We start from the raw sequence: 20,787 nt of genomic DNA, 5'->3' as shown, positions 1-20,787 counted from the left end.
CATCCCTGTAATTAGAGAATTTTTATACGAAATTAAAACCCATTTCAGATTATACTGTCTAGATTCTAAATATGTAAATTTTTTTTTTTTTAATTGATTATTTTAACTATTTTTTATTTACTTTATACTAAATCGGGTCTAGAAACTTGAAATATTAACTAATTTTGTTAATTTAATAACTTTTTTATTTTAATGAATTTTGAAAAAAAAAATTATATGTCATCAATCTACACAAAATTCTTTTCTATTTAAAAAAAATTGTTAATTTTACATCAAATTATGTGGGTTGTACACATCAAATTTTTAAAAAGATAATTATGGTCATTAAAAAATTAATTAAAAAAAAATATTTAAAAAAAAAATATAGGAAAATATGCTCATCAATATTTAGTGTGTTGAGAAAGAGTGATGGTGGCGGTGCGCGTAGAGGGAGTCGAGCGCAAGCTAGGGTATCATAGCCCTAGATCGTAGGAGGGCCTGCATGCTGGTGCGGCAGCATGAGGGTGGATGTTGCAGATGGGGGTGTTGTTGCTGGAAGGGTTAGCGTCGGGGCTGTGGGGGTAGGTGGAGTGGTGGCTGCAAGGGGTGGGAGGTGTTGCGGGGGGCAGGGGCTCGGGGTCCCTACAGATCTGCAGACTATGCGTGGAGAAGTGTTGTGGGGGGCTCAAGCTATGCGGTGGGGGGAGGGTGATTATTGCATGCAGGGTACGGAGTCTTTAGCCAGCTCCTTTCAGAGGGTGGGTTCTCTAAGAGGTGAGATGCATAGATCGGTTGGAGAGGCCTTGAAGGCACCTCATGATATGTATCTTTGGGCTGCGGAGGGTTTGAAATCTCCACCCCATGATTTAAAGACCTTTGACAATAACCTTTTTGCCTCAAATTTCAGGGCTAGAAACGTTGGGGGTTCACGGATTTCAAAGATTAATGGCTGCCTGGAGAAGTGCAGCGAGAGACCTAGGGTGAGTATTCCTCTAGAGATGATAGTGGAAGATGTTGATTACTTTTCCAAACATTCGTTATACTGTAAGTTTTTGGGGATAAGGGTCTCTCTGCAATTTTTTGAAAACTAGGATCAGAGAACTTGGGCTCCAGAAGGGGAGATGGAGATTATGATACTGGCAAACAACTACTTTATGGTTACCTTTAATTGCATGGAGGATCAGAGTAGGGTTTTTGAAGGAGGGTTGTATTTTTACAACCAGGTAGGATTGTTTATCAAACCCTGGCATGCAGCGTTCAACCCTTCAGAGGAACTCCTGAATAGGGTCCTAGTGTGGGTCCGCTTACCGCGACTTCCGGTGGAATGTTGTCGGGAGGATGTGCTACAAATGCTCACTTCAGTGCTTGGGAGGCCAGTTGGAGCATCCTTGCAAACCCTGGGGAGAAGGGTAATGACCTTCACTCGCATCTGTGTTGAGATTGATCTTAGTAAGCCTTTGTTAGATGTTATTGATATTTGTGTGGGTTCTTATTCCTGGGTTCAACAACTAGATTATGAGACTTTACCTTTCCGGTGTCGCCTATAACATGAGTACGGTCACTTGCAGCACAAGTATCCTAGGTATAAACCAATGGTACGCCAATCTCAACAGCCGACCCGCAACACAGATGGGGTTGATAAAGGAAAAGCCGCCATGACTAAGGAAGTTGTGGGTACTGATGGTTTTGTCCTAGTTAAGACAAAGAATAGGAATTGGGGACAAAAGAGGCCCTTACAAGAGAGACAAGAGGAGAATACTTCAACAGGTTTGAAGTGCTAGACGACCTCACCCAATAAGAGGTGAACCCTAGGCCGACTCCTTTGGATCAGGGTGTTGCAGGGATGGCCGATGATAGTGTGATTTGGGACTCGACCCAGGCTTTGCAAACTATTGGGAGCCAGCAAATGGAGATGGATCAGCTAGGTGTAGTTTAGTTGGGGTCCATACCTAGTGCTGTAGTGGAGTTGGTTGGGGGGGAGGGCTCTCCTTCAGCTCAAAAATCAAAATCTGCTGGGGCCAAAAGTAACAAGATGGGAGTACATTTGGATCTCCACCAAAAGGACATTAAGAAAGGAGCATCGGAGAAGAGCTCAAAGGCTAGCAAAAAAAAGGACTTAGAGAAGATCAAATTGATGGGGGAGAATTTGGTTGAGTCAAGGTTAGTAAAGACTTTGGATTCTTATTTTTCCAATCCCCCTAAATGATTGTTTTATCATGGAATGTGAGGGGCTTGTATAGTGGCCCTAGACAAAAAGTTGTCCAGGAGTTGATAAGGAGTCATGCTCCTGATATCCTATTTTTGGAGGAGACAACTTTCTGTGGAAATTATGACGGATTTGGTGCCAAAGATTTGGGGGAGATGTCAGTGTCAGTGTATTGGGGTTGTGGGCTCCTCGAGAGGGGTGGCCTATCTTTGGAACCCTATAAGGATTCGTCATGACTGGTGGGTAGCCTCCAGATCTTCGTTATCTAGGGTTGTCTCTAGTCTTGAGATTGGGGAATATATCTTGGTTACTAACATCTATGGCCCCACTGATCTTCAGGGTAAGCAGAATTTATGGTCCCATCTCTTTGGTATACAGAGGTTGTTCCCCTTGCATCCTTCGATTATGGCGGGTGATTTCAATGCCATCCTTGAGTTGAGTGAGAAGAAGGGGGGTGTTATGCAGTTAGAACCTTCGTCTTTCCCTTTTTCTAGATAATATAGCTTTGTTGCATCTTGTTGACATTAAGCATGGTAATGGTCTATTCACCTGGAACAATAGGAGGATAGGGGAGTATTGGATTGCCGAAAGGCTGGATGATTTTCTGGTTTCTAGTTTTTGGATTGGTGGGGAGTAGTCTACAAGCTTGGAGATTCTAGACTGGAGAGGATCCGATCACTGGCCCATCAAGTTGGTTTCTTCTTCTACTCGGGTCGCTCGCTCTCCTTCATTTAAATTTCAACTTATGTGGCTTTGGGATCCTTCTTTGCAGACTCTTGTTGCAGAGTGGGGGAGACAAGGGAGGCCAGCCTTCGGCACTGCTATGTACACTTTTGCCAAGCAACTGCAATTTGTTAAGTTTCAACTTAAAAAGTGGAATCGTCAGGGTTTCGGAAATATTTTCCATGCTAAGAAAGCTACTCAGACTGTGTTGAATGGCATCACTAGTGACATCAGAGAGCATGGTTTGTCTGAAGCCTTTCTTAGGGAGGAAGATAGGGTTGTCAAGGCTCTAGAGGAATCGGAGCTTAGGGAGGAAATATACTAGAAATAGAGAGTTCATATTGATTGGCTTCAAGAGGGGGATAAGAACACGACTTTCTTCTTCAATTCGGAAATATTTTCCATGCTAAGAAAGCTACTCAAACTGTGTTGAATGGCATCACTAGTGACATTAGAGAGCATGGTTTGTCTGAAGCCTTTCTTAGGGAGGAAGATAGGGTTGTCAAGGCTCTAGAGGAATCGGAGCTTAGGGAGGAAATATACTGGAAATAGAGAGTTCGTATTGATTGGCTTCAAGAGGGGGATAAGAACACTACTTTCTTCTTCAATTCGGTGAAATCAAGAAGACATGGAATTGCCATTCTAGTTTTGGTTAATGATAGAGGTGAGCAGCTTTTATCCTTGTAGGAGATTTCCAGGGATGCTTTACTTTATTTCCAGGCCCTCTTCAGGGAGGAGTCTCAGGGGGAATTGATGGAGGAGAATCAAGTTCTTGATTGCATCCCTTCTCTAGTTACTAGGGAGATGAATGAGTAGCTTATGGGTCCCATTTTGCTGGAGGAACTAGAGAGGATTGTTTTTCACATGAGAAAGGGAAAGGCTCCTAGATCGGATAGGTTCCCAGTTGAATTCTTTCAAGAGTTTTGGGATATTATCAAATTGGACTTATGGGAAGTAGTTCAGGAGTCCTAGAGGAATAAGCAGATGCTTCGAGCGTTGAATGCAACTTTCATCACACTTATCCCCAAGTGTGATGGGGCTGACCGGTTAGGCCAATTCTAACCCATCTCTCTCTGCAATGTGATTTACAAGATTATCTCTAAGCTAATAGCAGATAGGTTGAAAAAGTTTCTAGGGGACGTTATCTCTAAGGAGCAGAGTGGGTTTGTGGAAGGGCGCCAAATCTTGGATGGAATGGTCATTGCTACAGAGACTATTCACTCTATGGCAATTTCCAAAGAAAAAGCTTTGTTTATTAAGTTGGATATGGCTAAGGCTTACGATAGAGTTTGTTGGTCCTTCCTTCAGAAGATTCTCAGGGCGTTTGGATTTGCTGATGAATGGGTCCAATGGGTAATGAGTTGTGTGACATCTACATCTTTCTCGGTGCTAATCAAAAGAGATCATATCGAGTTGTTCGGTGCGTCTAGGGGTTTTTGCTAGGGGGACCCCCTATCCCCATACCTATTCACTCTTCTAGATAAGGGCCTGGGGAGGTTGATTAAACATAATGTGGGGTGGGGATTTATTCAGGGTAATGACTTGCAACCGCAGTCTCACTTGCAGTTTGTTTATGACACGGCCTTGATGGGTCTTGCTCGGATCAGAGAGGCCACTAATCTGAGAAAGGTTTTGGATGTTTATCTTGCAGCTTCGGGCCAAATGATTAATGAGGATAAACCTTCTATCCTCTTTTTCAACACTCTTGGTTCTATTCAAAGGAGGATTGCTCTTATCCTGAGATTCCAAGTTGGCTCTTTGCCCTTGACTTATTTGGGTATTCCTATTTCTCCTGGTAGCCCTCCTAAGGAATCATGGCAAGGTATCTTGGATAAATTTCACACGAAAGTTGATCATTGGACTAATAGATGGTTATCCTTTGTTGGGAGGGTTCAACTGATTCAGTCGGTGGTTCAGGCTCTTCTGACTTATCGATGTATGCTTCAACTGGCTCCTAAGTGGTTCTTGAAGGGATTGGAATCTCTGGCTAGGCAATTCTTATGAGCAGGTAGCCTCTCCTCCTCCAAATGGAGTCTTTTCAATTGGGAGTTGGTGTGTAGCCCAAAGCAATCGAGGGGGCTTGGTTTAAGGCAGTCTATTTTATTTGGGGAGGCTCTGGTGGCTAAATTGTACTGGAGGTGGTGTGTTGAGTAGGATCATGGCTGGGCTAGGATTTTGGCCTACAAATATATGCATAGGATCCCGATGGAGGAAATTCCAAGATATTCGCTTGAGGTTAAAGGTTCAAACATTTGGAGTACTCTAAAGAAGGGGGCTTCTCTTATTAAGGAAGGTCTCTTTTGGATTTGTAGGAGGGGGGAAGAGGTCCTATTCTGGAACGACTCTTGGGATGGTTACCCCCCCATCCTGGATCAGTTTCCCAACCTTGGGAATCTCTGCCAGAGGTTTTTGGAGGCGGGGTGGTCTAGGGTTAGTGACTTCAAGGTTGTGTATAGGTGTGGGCGGCTAGAGATGGAACGATGGAAGGCCCCTAATGAGTGGTTGGTTGCTGGGATGGAGGAAGAGTGTACGGAGTTGTATGGCATTCTGGCAAATAGACATTGTAGTTCTCTCAAGGGTAGGGATGGACTTGCTTGGTTTCTGAACCCTAAGGCCATCTTTACTGTTGCTAGTGGATATCGAGTTCTATTGAACCGAAGACTTGAGGTAAGAGAGGTACCTTGGTGGAAACAAGTGTGGAATAATCTTTCTTGGCTAAAGTGTAACTACTTCGCTTGGACTTTGGCTTTGAACAGATGCCTAACCTAGGACAATATCTGCAAGCAAGGATTTTTGGGGCCCTCAATTTGTGCCTTGTGCGGTAATGGGGAGGAAGACTCCTCACACCTATTCTTCAGATGCCCCTTCTCTATGCTTATTTGGCACTATTGGTGGGGGGTGTGGAAGTATCCTTGTATTCACATGGATTCACTGGTGGAGTTTTGGAGCAGTTTGGGTAGACCTCCTATCTTCTCCTCCTTTCTCCAGACTATCTGGTACATTGGGCCCATCTTCATACTATGGTAGATCTGGCTCAAGAAGAACAGGAGGATCTTTCATGAGGTTAGACTGATGGTTCAACAAGTGTGGAATAGAATCATAGTTATGATTAGGGAGACGGTGGAAGCTAAATGTGAGCTACATTTTCCTTTGAATAGAGATGAGGCAGATATTGTGAGTAGGTTGGGGCTACAAGAATTTTCCCCTGTCTCAGCTTGTGTCAGAAGAGGTAGACATACTTTGAAGAAGGTTGAAAGGATGGGGAGATGGATGCCTCCTCAGGATGAGCTTATCAAAATCAATATCGATGGCTCCTCTAGGGGTAACCCAGGCCCTACTGGGAGTGGTGGTGTTGGTAGGAATTGTATGGGGGAGGTGGTCCTCTTATTTTTAGTTCATAAAGGGTGGCATTCTAATAATTTTATGGAGGGCTTTTCTATTCTCTATGCCTTGGAGCGTGCCTGGGAGTTGGGTCAAAGAAAGGTTATCTGTGAATCGGACGAACAAATTATGGTGAACTTGTTGATAGAGCAGAAGGTGAGTGGGGTTCATTGGCAGTTGGCAGAGATTGTTCATCGGATTCTTCATATTAGCTCGGCTCTGGAGCAGGTTTCTTTCATCCATATTCCTCGTGAGTGGAATAGAGCAGCAGATTGTTTGGCTAAGTGAGCCTCGGAACATGGTAGTGATTGGAAAGTTGAAGGGTGGGAACATCTTACCCCGGATTATTGTCAAGACTTGCAGAAGATTCTTGCTGAGGACATGGATAGGTATGAAATTGGCTGATTTTGGGTTGGGCTTGTGGTTCTTTTCTAGGGCCTTGGGGCCTTGGGTCTCTTTATAATTCTTGTGTCTAATTTTCAATAAAGTTTTTACCCCTTTATTTCAAATCTTTAGTGTGTTACAAACCATTTCCCAAAACGATTTGAGAAAATAATTTTAATTGTGTCAAAAACTGTGGGTCATACACATGCATGGTATGGTCCTGAAACATGCATTTTTAAAACATAGTTTTTAGAACTCCATTCAAAAAGTTTTTTTTTATTGTGTGGGTATTAAAATAAATTACATATTTGGAAAGTACACTCAGAGGGCTATCTTTATATTACTAAATTTTTCCAAGATTAAATGTCCAAGTGTTTCAAAATTTAAGCTCTAATGAGACAAAATCTGAAAATTAGGGAAAACACTTCCACTTTTTGGCCAAAAAGTGGACTCAGCTTCTTTCACTGACCCACCTCTCTCTCTCTCTCTTTTTGTTCCCATATATCTCTCTATCTCTCTCTTTCTCTTCCCATATATCTCTATCTCTATCTCTCTCCCTCTCCATTTTTCTATCTCCACTTCTCTTTATTTATTTATTTATCTCTCTATCTATCTAGATCTCTCCCTCTACCCCTCTCTCTTCTCTCTCTTTATATCCTTATATCTAAATATGTCTACCAATTTATTCCAACATCTCTCTCTCTCTCTCTCTCTCTCTCTCTCTCTCTCTCTCTCTCTCTCAATTCTCTCTCAATTCTCTATCTCTACTTCTCTTTATTTGTTTGTCTATCAATCAATCTATCAATCTATATCTTCTCTCTCTACCCCTCTCTCTCTATATCTCCTTATATCTCAATGTCTCTACCACTCTATCCCACCTTCTCTCTCTCTCTCTCTCTCTCTCTCTCTCTCTCTCTCTCTCTCTCTCTCTCTCTCTCTCTCTCTCTCTCTCTCTCTCTCTCTCTCTCTCTATATATATATATATATATATATATATATATTTGATTCTCTATCTCTACTTATCCATGTTTCTTCTTCAATGTACATCTCTTCTCATTATCTCTCCCATGTCTCTACCTCTCTCTACCTCTCTCCTTCTCTATATACATATCTCTTTCATCTATATGTATCCCTCTCTCATCTCTCTCTCCTTCAATCCTTCTCTCACTATCTATCTCCATCTTTGTTTCTATCCTTTTCTCTATCACTATCCCCTATATCCATCTCCTTATCTCTCTCACACTCTTCCACTCTCTCTTCTCCTCTTTCTCTTCATCTCTCTCCCTATTCCAAACATAACATGAGATTGTTTGTTGTCGAGTCTGATTATCTTCCTTATTTAGAGGTTTTGTTTCAATTGTGTTTTAATCCCTATAAGTAGATGCATAGTTGATTAGAAGATATCACTCCTCCACTGTGACCTTTGTTTCACAAACAATGCCATTTGACCTCATGTAATACACAAATGTATGCAAAAAATAGACTCTTTTTTTTCCTAATTGTCCTTCCACACCTCTCTAGCACAACCATTTTTCATGCTTCATATTTTTATCTCTCCATTTGTCTTTATATGTCTTTCTATACATATCTCTCTACCTCTATCTCCCTAGATATTTCTCTATCTCTTTGAATCTCCCTCTACCTCCTCTATTTATATCTCTTTGTTTCTCTATCTCTATCTATTGAGCTCTCTCTGTCTTTCTCTCATTCATTTCTTTATGTCTTTATATCTATATCTTCTCTACATCTATCTCCTTGTCTCTCTATCTTTCCCCCTATACTCTATTGATTTCTATATCCCTCTTCATCTCTCTATATTGCCCTCTATCTATATCACCCCCTCTCTCTTGTCCTCTCTTCCCTCTATCCTAAGACATGTATCCCTCTCTCTCTTTGTCCACCTCCCCCCCCCCCCCCCGCCTCCTCTCTCTTTTTCTCTCTCTCCTCTATCCCTTCCTCTTTTATCCCTATGTCTTCATCCTTCTCTTCGTTTTGCAAACATAACATAAGCCTATTGCTAATGGAGATTGATTATCTTCCTAATTCATAAGTTTTATTTTAGGTGTGTTTAGATCCCTATAAGTGGATGCATATTTGATTTGAAGATATAACTTCTACATGGAAACCATTTTTACACAAACAACGTCATTTTATAAATGGCCTATCAATTGACCCCTTGTATTGCACAAATTTATGAAAAAAATAGACCAATTTTATTTCTAATTAACCTTCCACGCCCATTCAACATACCCATTGCACAATAAGATGCAATCGCTAGTATAACTTTTTTATTAAATTTTGTCTTTAAGAAATACAACAAATACCTTTTTATGAAAATGAATGTATAAAAATTGTTAATAGTTTTGATTGACATAAGACAAAACTCAAACAAAACATTTTTTAATCACAAACATAAATTTAATAATATTTTAACATTGTTCATATTTTAAATATAATAAAAAGAAGCATCCATGAAATTTTATAGATACCCTTTATATCATATAATTTTTTTAATGATTTGACTATTTAACTACATGACAAGTTATATAAAAAATATGAACTACCTAATCAATAGAAATAATGTTAAATCAAATATTTTATTAAAAAATTATAACTGCATTGAACCATTCTTATAATTTAATAAACGCCTTGTGTATAGTCAACGCGTGTTTTTTTTTATCCAACAAAATAATTGCCTGGTTCACACCTCCATCGGCCGCCCAGCGAAATAGCCTCGCTACATTTACGAAGCTTCACGCAGTATATGTCTGCCAAATCCCTTGTATAATCATGAATTAAATTTCTTTTGTAGCTCGTTCCAACTGATGGATACGCATGAGGAAGATCTGTTGGGCATTGACACGGCTAGAGATTTTCGTAGGCTTGTTATGGATTCCTTGGATAAACTGAACCTTCTCATGAACGGTAAAAGCTTCAAATTCCATGTCGAGCAATGCAAAAGTTTGTGCGCTTATATGCTCAGTAAATTCTCCCCATATATTGACAACAATGGACCATATGTGGGTTACGATATTTGGAGCAAACGTGTGCATCTAATGAGAGCTTGGAAAGAAATATATCGGGCCATGAAAGAAGCAGAAGTATACCTCAAACACTGCTCAACCGATAGCGGCTGGCTGAAATGTTTTATAATGGCTAACACAGGTGAGGCCTTCGCCCTACACATGCACGACCTTGCTTGGTCTCTTCTTTGCTTAGATCTAGTTCTTCTGTGCCCGATTGAAGCATGGGATGAAAAAATCCACTTTAAAGAATTCTGCAACAGAATAAGTAATTTCTTTTCAGAAATGTCTAATTTACATTTAGATCACTTTGGCTTCAAGTTTCAAGACCACTGGCACCTATTGATGGCTTGTAATCAAACAGTTGCCAAGGCTTGGACTCTTAAACAAAAAAATAAAATTGGGGTTTTACAATTCATGGAGAGAAAGATATCAGAAGCCATCACGAATGAGTGTAAAATTGAATCTGCAACTGGTACACCTACGTGTCTGCAGATCCCTCCAAAAGATTTAATCAAAAAGAAAAGTATAGGACACGGATCTTTTGGGCAAGTGTACGAGGGTTCATGGCTGGGGCATAAGGTAGCCGTAAAAGATATTCCTATTGATGCTCCTGATCTGTTCGAGAGGGAGATTACAGTTCTTTCCAAGCTACATAGCCCTTTCATTGTCCAGTTGATAGGCGCATGTATTGAGGGACGAAGTTGCTATATTGTTATGGAACTGGTCAGCTCCAGCTTGGACAAACTACTTTCAAGTTCTGGTGGCAGGGCACCCCTGGCGCTCCCTGTTGCAGTGGATATGATGCTTCAAATATCGAGGGGAATGGAATACCTTCACAGCCGGGGTATCATGCATCTAGATCTCAAATCTTCTAATGTTCTCATACAGCCCTCTGCAGTTCCGGAATTTAGGGAGCAAGGCTACGGGCGAGTTAAACTTTGTGATTTTGGAATGGCTAGTTTGAGGCTATCCAGTGTTAGGTGTGAAGATCCCAAGGGAACATGTTACTGGAGGGCACCCGAAGCTTTTCCCTTCCCAAATGAAGAATTGCTCCCAGAAATTGACACCCTAAATGAGTACACCTATAAAGCAGATGTATACAGCTTTGCAATGACTTGTTATGAGATCCTGACAGGGAAGCAGCCTTTCCTGGATGTACATCCCAAAGATCTGTACCGACTGATTGTGCAAGGGAAAAGGCCGGTTTTGCAGCCGCCTTCATGTCCAGCCGTGTTAGCTAATTACATAGCAAAGTGTTGGGATACAGATCCAAGTCGTCGTCCTTCTTTTGGACAGGTTTCTACTTTTATGAGGAACATGAAATTATTCATACTGAGAAGTACAGATCCTTGTGACTGGCTTGCAAACTCCGGCGATTATTTTCACCCACCTGAGTTGTCTTTAGAACTTGTGACGTCCAAGGAAGAAGCATTTGATGAAAGTTCTGCAGACGAGAAACTGGAATTGATAACTAGGGTTCTTGACAGCGTCCCCGCTGAGATAAAAAGGTATGAATTATTGCTGATTTCACTATTAGACTTTACAATTCTAATGTCTTTTCTAGAGTATTCACAGTTCCCTTGAAACTCAGAACCAGAAACAAAAGCAATTTGAGATTTAAATTGAGGAATCTTCTAATGTAACAATTATACTTGCTGAATTCCCTTGTGTGGACACAAATGTATATTGAACTAAAAATATGGCTTAGTTCTGGAAATCTGTATTCCCTTCTAATGCTTTTTCCCCAAATTTGGCTTCTAATTCTTATTGGGTTATATAATAATCTCTGTCCCTGGCCTTCTTTACCTCTCTTCTCGCTTAAACCACGGCCCTAGCTGAAGTATATGTTCTTCATAGTATGCAATTTCATGATCGTCGTTGCATTCCCACACTAAATTTTCTATTGATATTTTATACTGAGTAAAGGAGTTTTTGGATTGATTGTGTATAATATTTTTGCATCAATGTTTTGGATCACATTCTGTGATCTATCATCAAGATTCTTTTGACTCTCATTATCCTGATGATTTTTGACTCTCATTATCCTGATGATGGATCAGGGAGTGTGATCGGAAACATTGATGCAAAAATATTATACAATCGAATTCAAAAACTGATTTCCTTTAGCTCTCATTATCCTGATGATGAATCACAGAATGTGATCCAAAACATTAATGCAAAAATATTATACACAATCAAATTTAGAAACTACTTTGCTTTATACTATAGACAATGGAAATCTCTTTAACATTGACCTTATACTGAATTAATAGTCTTACCTGCTGAATTCGCACCTCTCGCATGAACTACTAAATTTTTATTTTTTAAGTTGAAAAACAAATACATCTAAAACTGTTAAGACTTGTCAATTCTACCTCTGAATCTTTAATGTACTTATCATCTGCATCCGTTCTTTTTTTTTTGATACCAAAGGATAGTTGATGATCAGTTTCTCTATTAAACATGAAAATACTTTTTTTTTTTCAAGAAGACCCCTGTTCATGAGAAAATTTGGTTTGTTCATAATGTATTTAACTTCAATCCCAGAGAAGATCTTCGGAGGATACTTGGTATGCTTCCCAATAAATTTATTTAAACTATATAAGGATTTGTGTTCTGATGAATTGGAAATATTCTTGCGTTTATATTACCTTACATACAGTGGATTCCAAGAATATCCCTTTTGTGGGTAAGATTTATCTTGTGAACATGAACATGATCAAGTAGAGTCTGCCTTCTATATTAATCGCAAAATCAAAGATGTTATACGAAAGACCAGACGTCACAAATTGATGTGTTAACTCTAGCAACAATCTAAAATCACTATGTAAAGGGGTGTACAGCTTTATTACAAGCTTCACAAAGATGACATATTCTGTTCCAAATAGCTTAAAAAGTTGTTCATAACTGCAGTTATGTGCTTGCAAGTTTAGTTTTATATTTTGTTCACTTGAGGTAATCAAATTTTGTTATATTCAGCTTTTTGCCTCTTCGTTCAATTTAGTTTTCTGCTTCTTATTGATGGTGCAGCTTTGTAATTTGTTGCTTGCACAGCCTTTTTTTGCATTTCTTCAATACAAAAACAAAACTTTAGCAACAATCGTTTAATCTTTACATAAGTGTCTGATAATAAATATAAAACTTCAAAAATCAAGAACAAGTTTCTAATGGTTTATATAATATGAAACCTCTTTGAAAATTAAAAACTCTTTGAAAATCTTATGAAAAATTCATTTGAAATAAAAGATATCAAAAGTGAATAGGAAATTGAACATCAAAGTTGATTAAGAAATAATCTATAACAAATGATCCAACTCAATCAAAGAATATCCTTATGCTATAAAAAAAATCATAAATGACTCCACTTTGAAGCTTTAATTTTTTATTACAAGATTTTTTTTTTAAATTACATCAATTTTTTTTTTAAAAATTGTTAATAAAAAATAATTAAATAATTAAAAAAGAATATTAAAAAAACATGTAAATATAAATTTTTAATGATTAAAAAAGAATATTAAAATAATTAAACATCATTATTATAACAACTAAAAAACCTTTTTTTTTTTAATTTATTTATTTATTATAAAATGAAAAAGATAAATAGATAACCCCTTTCAAATATCCTGAAAATAATAATAAATAATATCCTCATTTAACATTTACCGCTAGACAATGTCCTTTAAACTGCCATGTTCATGACTATTTAAACTAAAAGTTAAACAATAAATATGCGGAAACCATGTTTATTTAAATACCACTCCAGCCAATTAACTGAATTTATAATCTTTATTAACTTTGATAATTATTGTGCGTATTTCTTTTAAGCACAAAAATAGTGTCATTAATATGTAGGTGATGTTTCTATTACAACAGAAGATACAACATAAATGTGACCGGGACAATGCCTTCGGAGAAGAATTCAATGCCTTTTGAGAAAAATCCCTTGCCTTCAAAGAAATTGAATGCACGACAAGCTCGATCCTCTCTTTTGTTCCACTGCGGAAGTCTTTATCATTTTGATCTAAATGATATTCTTCTATCCAGTGCAGAAGTCCTGGGAAATGGCAGCTTTGGCACTACATATAAAGTTTATTTGCATGATTTTGTTCTCGTCGTCAAGAGATTAAGAGATATAAATGGAGGAGATTTTGAACGACGTTTACAAGCATTAGGAAGTCTGAAGCATCCCAATCTAGTGAGTTTAGAGGCTTATTATATTTCCAAATGGGAAAAGCTCCTTATTTATAATTATCTTCCCAATGGCAGCCTTTGCTATCTTCTACACAGTATGTGAACTTCCCAAAAACTCTTATATGGCAAGATGTCATTTAATATTAGTGCTACCTTAAAATTTAATATGCACACTAAATAGTTTTCATGATATTTCCCACAGCTATATGCCATTTCTTTTATATTGTGTCAAAGCAGATGATATTGTTGTTTGTGGTGCAGCTGGAAAAGTACACCTGACGTGGTGTAGGCGGATGCAGATAGCGGCGGATGTGGCCGTGGGCCTGGCGTTTCTTCACAAGTCAGATATCGCACACGGCAATGTAAAATCTTCCAACGTTCTGCTGGACAACGACGGCAATGCCTGCCTAGCAGAATCTTGTTTCGCGGATCTTATCGCGGAAAACTCAAGTGTTGCTAAAAAATCCGCGGCATACATAGCACCAGAGGAGCACAATGGCGGAAGAATATCTAAAGAATCAGACGTGTACAGTTTTGGAGTGGTACTCCTTGAATGTGTCACTGGGAAGAATCCTTCATTGTTTAACACAGATCTTCCCACGTGGATTTTCTCTATTAAAGAAGAAAGGTGGACGACAGAAGTGTTGGATGTGAGGCTGAACAGTGAGGAGGGAGCCACCCGAAACATTTTGAGAATGCTCAAAATAGCGATGCTCTGTTGTTCTCCCCATGTTTACGTCCGTCCCAGGATGAGAAATGTGATTAAAATGATCCGAGAAATTACTACAGCTGTCTCATGTTCAGAGAAGAATACAATGCCTTCAGAGAAATCGAATGCACTGCCTTCAGATAGGAATGCACTGCCTTCTGAAAAGTCGAATGCACTGCCTTCGGATAAGAATGTACTGCCTTCAGAGAAATCGAATGCACTGCCTTCAGATAAGAGTGTATTGCCTTCTGAGAAATCAAATGCACTGCCTTCGGATAAGAATGTACTGCCGTCAGAGAAATCAAATGCACTGCCTTCAGAGAAATCGAATGCACTGCCTTCAGATAAGAGTGTACTGCCTTCTGAGAAATCGAATGCGCTGCCTTCGGATAAGAATGTACCGCCTTCAGAGAAATCAAATGCACTGCCTTCAGAGAAATCGAATGCACTGTCTTCAGATAAGAGTGTACTGCCTTCTGAGAAATCGAATACACTGCCTTCGGATAAGAATGTACTGCCTTCTGAGAAATCCAATGCAACCAATGAAGAAGGGCTTCTTATATATAACGATTATCCCAATGGAAGCGTCTATTCTCTTCTACACAGTATGCGCACTTTCCTCCAACTCTTAAATGGCAAGATTTAATTTAGTACTAGTCCTACCGTAGAATTTACCATGCACACTAGATGGTTTTCATGATATTTCCCACACCTATCTGCCATTTCCTTTATTTTGGGTAAAGGCAGATGATATTGTTGTATGCGTTGCAGCTGAAGAAGAACCCCTAAAGTGGGATAGGCGGACGGGGATAGCGGCGGATGTCATATGGGCAACGCCTTCAGAGAAGAATTCAATGCCTTCAGAGAATTTCAATGAACGAAAAGATCCATCCTCTCATGCGTTCAACGGCGGAAGTCTTGATCTGGATGATCTTATGTCTACAGAGAAACTCCTGGGAAAGGGCATCTTTGCGAGTACATATAGAGCTAATTCGCCTGATTTTTCTGTTCTGGTCAAGAGATTATCACAAGGTATAACTTTCGTCCGCAACAAAAGAGATTTTTATCTAGATGATCTTTGTAAATCCAGTGGGGAACTCCTGGGAAATGGCATCTTTGCGAGCACATATAGAGCTAATTTGCCTGATTTTTCTGTTGCGGTCAAGAGATTGTCAAATGATATAATCTACGTGCGCAACAAAAGAGATTTTGAGCAACGTTTACAAGCATTAGGAAGTCTGGAGCATACCAATCTAGTGAGTTTACAGGCCTATCATATTTCTGAAGAAGATAAGCTTCTTATATATAATTATCTTCCCAATGGCAGCCTCTACTCTCTTCTACACAGTATGTGAATTTCTCTCTCACTCTTATATTTCATATAATATTGGTGCTACTGTACAATTTAATATGCACACTAAATGGTTTTCATGATATTTCCCACAGCTATCTAACATTTCTCTTATATTATGTAAAAGTAGATGATATTGTTGTTTGTGGTGTAGCTGAAAAAGAACCCCTGACGTGGTATAGGCGGATGAAGATAGCGGAGGATGTGGCCTTGGGCCTGGCGTTTCTTCACAAATCAGGTATCGCACACAGCAATGTAAAATCTTCCAATATTCTGCTGGATAACGACGGAAATGCCTGCCTAGCAGATTCTTGTTTGGCTGATATTGTTGAATACTCAAGTGTTGGTAAAAATTCCATGGGATACATGGCACCGGAGGAGTACAGTAGCGGAAGGATATCTAAAGAATCAGACATGTACAGGTTTGGAGTAGTACTCCTTGAACTTGTCACCGGAAGAAACCCTTCACGGTTTAGCACAGATCTTCCCACGTGGATTTTCTCTATTGAGGAAGAAAGGTGGACGACTGAAGTGTTGGATGTGGGGCTGAAGGGTGAAGGGGTAGCCATCGAAAACATGTTGGGAATGCTTGGAATAGCAATGACATGTTGTTCTCCCCTCGTTTACGCCCGTCCCAAGATAAACAATGTTGTTGAACTGATCCGAGAAATTACTACAGCTTACTCATGTTCAGAGATGAATACAATGCCTTCAGAGAAATCGAATGCACTGCCTTCAGATAAGAATGTACCGCCTTCTGAGAAATCCAATGCTCAAAAAGATCATTCCTCTCTAGTGTTCCACTGCGGAAGTATTGTTCATTTTGATCCACAAGATCTTATGGGATCCTGTGCGGAACTCCTGGGAAAGGGCAGCTTTGGGACTACATATAGAACTGATTCCCATAATATTTCCCTCGTGGTCAAAATATTGTCAAAAGATACAATTTATGTGGGCGACAGAAGTGATTTTGAACGAGGTGTACAAGCATTGGGAAGTCTGAAGCATACCAATCTAGTGAGTTTACAGGCTTATAATACTCTCGAAGAAGAGAGGCTTCTTATATATAACTATTATCCCAATGGCAGCCTCTATACCCTTCTACACAGTATGCGCACTTCCTCCAACTCTTAAATGGCAAGATTTCATTCAGTATTAGTCCAACAGTAGAATTTAACGTGCAGACTAGATTGTTTTCATGATATTTCCCACAGCTAGCTGCCATTTCCTTTCTTTTGGGTAAAGGCAGATGATATTGTTTTATGTGTTGCAGCTGAAGAAGAACCCCTAAAGTGGGATAGGCGGATGGAGATAGCTGCGGATGTGGCCTTGGGCTTGGAATTTCTTCACAAGTCAGGTATTGCACACGGTAATGTAAAAACTTCCAACATTCTGCTGGACAACGAGGGAAATGCCTGCCTTACAGATACTTGTTTGGCGGGTATTTTGAAAAATTCAAGTGTTACTGAAAAATTCTCGGGATATATGGCACCGGAGCAGTACCATAGCAAAAGATTATCCGAAAAATCAGACGTGTATAGTTTTGGAGTGGTACTCCTTGAACTTGTGAGTGGGAAGAACCCTTCATCGGTTAACACACATCTTCCCACATGGATTGTTTGTATTGAGAAAGAAAGGTGGAGCGATGAAGTGTTGGATGAGAGGGTGGAGAGGGATGGGAGAGGCATCCAAAACATGTTGGGAATGCTTGAAATAGCAATACGTTGTACTTCTCCCCATGTTTACTCCCGTCCCATGATGAACAATGTGGTCGAAATGATTCAAGGAATGAGGGCACCTGCCTCATGTTAACATGCAGCCACCGAGTAAAGAGTGTCAACCGGTCAACCCACCCTTGAAACATTTATGCAGGCATTGTAAATATTTTTGTAAATATTTTTGTAAATTGTTTTTTTCTATGATAAGCATCGTAAATAATTTGGTAAGAGGCCACACAAGAATTAATGTAAATATCTTTTAGCTGTGCAAAATTTAATTTTTTAAATATTTATGTATGTATTATAAATATATTTTAATCCATGTTATCTATATTTAGGCATGTGTTTTAAATATCTCTTAAGAGATGACCACACAAAATTATCCTTCAAAAATTATGTATGCATTGCAAATATGTGATATTTTATCATCAAGAAACTAAATTCTTATTCTTATAAAAAAGGTGTGCTAAATGTAAGATGTATACATCCATAAATTTAAGGGAATTTTGAGCGGTTTCATTGTTGAATAGAATGTATGAGACCTCTCATAAAAATTGGGATATACTCAAAGTATTTTCTATAATATTTAATAAATTTGTGAGATTTATCTATGGAAGCTATTTAAACACAATAAATCAAAAGATCAATAGATTGCAATATGTAAGATCAATATAAACAAATTAAGAAAAATAAGTGGATATATATAAGATACACCACCAAGAGACATAAATATATGTAACCATTGTGGAATAGTAGGAGGCTGCATCTCCACCAAACTGAAAAATAAAAGTCACACAATATACTTGTAGATGTGTAAATAAACAAGTTTATATTATTCTAAGCACATAGTATGCAATAAAGTAATAACCTAGATATACATTAGTTTGATAGTTTTTTATAATTTTAAAATAAGTAAATTGAATGTTATAAATAAAGGTTGTTTAATAGTTAGAAAAAATATTTGTTAGTTAGTTATTCTTGTATGGGAGATTGGGTGATTGGTATAGGAAAATGTAAGGATTTATAAGCCAATGCAATGTAATAGAATATCATCCAAAGAAATTAATATCTTCTTTTATGTTTTAACATTATTCTACAATTGTGGTTTAATCTATTTTTTTATGTTGGCTCTACAATTTTCAACGTCATATCACAAAATTCATGATGTTATGTGTGACAAGAAGCAACGAAGAAGTTGTTTGCAAAGAAAGTTGTATGTTGTTATATTTTTTATTTTTAACATTATATTCTCTTACATCAATCTAACATAGTCAACATAAAACTATAATATCTTTGAAAAGAAGCAAATGTGTGGAAAACACTGTCAAACACTAATTTAGTGGGTGAATATTACAATTTTTTCACACAAATACTTAACTAGCTACAATATGAAGAAATTAAATATAGAAATAAATATTAAGCATGCAATATCATAAAATAATAAACATCAAATGTATATGGGGAAAACCTTTTCAAGTGAAAAACCCCTCACTCCAAAGAACAACTCCTTGTATTCCAATAAATTGAAGGATACAATATAATGCTACAGTCAAGCTCTTCAACATGAGTCTAACATTAAATCTCTAGTAAACCAGATTAATTTTGATAGCATCATACCACTTGCAAAAAACTTCACAAATACAAAGTACTCTCCAAGACATCCAATATATGGAGAATGCATTGTGACTAGCTTCTAGAGGAAGTTACAAGAGATGGGAATCCAAAACTACTGGGCCCATTTTCCAACCACCTCCAACCATGTAAATGACACTTGTACAAGATTATTTTGCTTCTCATGCATACCTCTAAACTTGGTTCCCTCATTATTTTCATAAATATGTATAATAGATGCTCTTACACACCTTAGAACTATCATAGAATCTATAATAATTGACAGGACTTATAGGTGTAAGAGAATCTATCATAATTGACTAATAATGGTTGACTCTCTTATGGCATATTATCACCCAAATTGGACATCCACATTCTCCATGCAATGATGCCTCTTCACACTTGTCAACCTATCATAGAATCTAGTTCTTACACATCATACCTTGTTATACGAATATTTAAATCCCCATAAGTCATCGCAACCTCTTATACACTACCCAAAATGTCAAAACATGGCAAAGAATCTCTACCATATAGTAGGGTGCCTACCAAATATGGATGGAGATGAGATCCTAGGCCTATGGATACAAATCAATATCTTAAATCTCCACATATCATTGGAATCATTAATAGATTTAGCTATAGTCCTAAAAGGAGAGCTAAAAATTTATGGTTTGTGATTCTTTTGTTGCAATGTATTTGATATTGTGAAGTGTGTGTGAATGAAATAGGTTAAGTGATAGGAAAGTGGTGACATTAGCAATAATGGTGAGATACAAAACAGAAAACCAACACAGTTGCTCGGATCTACAAAGAGGATGGAGAAAGGAACCTGTATCTATGAATTGGGCCTAAAACTATTGGAGACATTTGCTAGGCAACCTAGTTTGAGGGTATCTATGCACATAAAAATTTATAGATTCATAATCAAGAGGTCTTGTAGGCCTATCTATCTTAAATTCAATCAGAATCTGTTAGACACGGCTAGAGAGTTCCTGAGTCCAAAAATTTTCACCTGTTAAAATTTTAGATATTTTGTTTCTATTTTCTCTGCATTTCTATAGCACTCTATACTATTAGATTTAAACCTGAACACATGAAAATGGGAGAAAAATGAATATTATATTGTATAGGCAATTTCCTAAACTATGAAACCCTATGTTGGTGTTTCCACCTCCACAACAATAATGATTGATGAAAAAGAGAGATAATCATTAGAAGGAAATGGTCTAAATGATATGCAAATGTTGAAATTAAGTAATTATAACTTATAAATGTAAAATCCGATGATCAAATGCTCTTTAGACAAGTCCTTCAAGCGTTGATGCAATAACATGATAACAAAACACAATCAATGTTAAATCATGTTTGAATGTACATAACTATAGCTTGCTACTCAATACGTTGAGTACTCATATCTAAATCGCTTGCTTGATAACACTAGATCCATTGAATTTCTTCTTAGATCTAATAAATGATAGAAGATACATGCTTTATATAAGGTTCAT

At 38.1% G+C, this 20,787-nt stretch overlaps 1 protein-coding gene across 1 annotated transcript; it reads left to right on the top strand.

Moving 5' to 3' along the window:
• The first annotated feature begins 9,372 nt into the window (after positions 1-9,372).
• Positions 9,373-17,937, top strand: LOC131072519 (uncharacterized). The gene is made up of 6 exons (XM_059213443.1): positions 9,373-11,207; positions 13,573-13,985; positions 14,152-15,204; positions 15,371-15,946; positions 16,105-17,058; positions 17,224-17,937. The coding sequence occupies exons 1-6, from the start codon at positions 9,499-9,501 to the stop codon at positions 17,760-17,762; spliced, it is 5,244 nt and encodes a 1,747-aa protein (XP_059069426.1). The 5' UTR covers positions 9,373-9,498; the 3' UTR covers positions 17,763-17,937.
• The last annotated feature ends 2,850 nt before the right edge of the window (positions 17,938-20,787 follow it).

This window comes from Cryptomeria japonica, chromosome 10, assembly GCF_030272615.1.
Source record: "Cryptomeria japonica chromosome 10, Sugi_1.0, whole genome shotgun sequence".
Classification (NCBI taxonomy): Eukaryota; Viridiplantae; Streptophyta; class Pinopsida; order Cupressales; family Cupressaceae; genus Cryptomeria; species Cryptomeria japonica.
The sequence above is the reverse complement of the archived record's forward strand: the minus strand, read 5'-3'. Positions and strand labels throughout refer to the sequence as shown.

Excerpts from the sequence above, each read along its gene's own strand:
- LOC131072519 (XM_059213443.1), top strand. The coding sequence starts at position 9,499 with ATGGATACGCATGAGGAAGATCTGTTGGGCATTGACACGGCTAGAGAT. Across the intron at positions 11,208-13,572 it reads GTCCCCGCTGAGATAAAAAG|AAGATACAACATAAATGTGA; the intron begins GTATGAATTATT and ends CTATTACAACAG. Across the intron at positions 15,205-15,370 it reads CGTCTATTCTCTTCTACACA|CTGAAGAAGAACCCCTAAAG; the intron begins GTATGCGCACTT and ends TATGCGTTGCAG.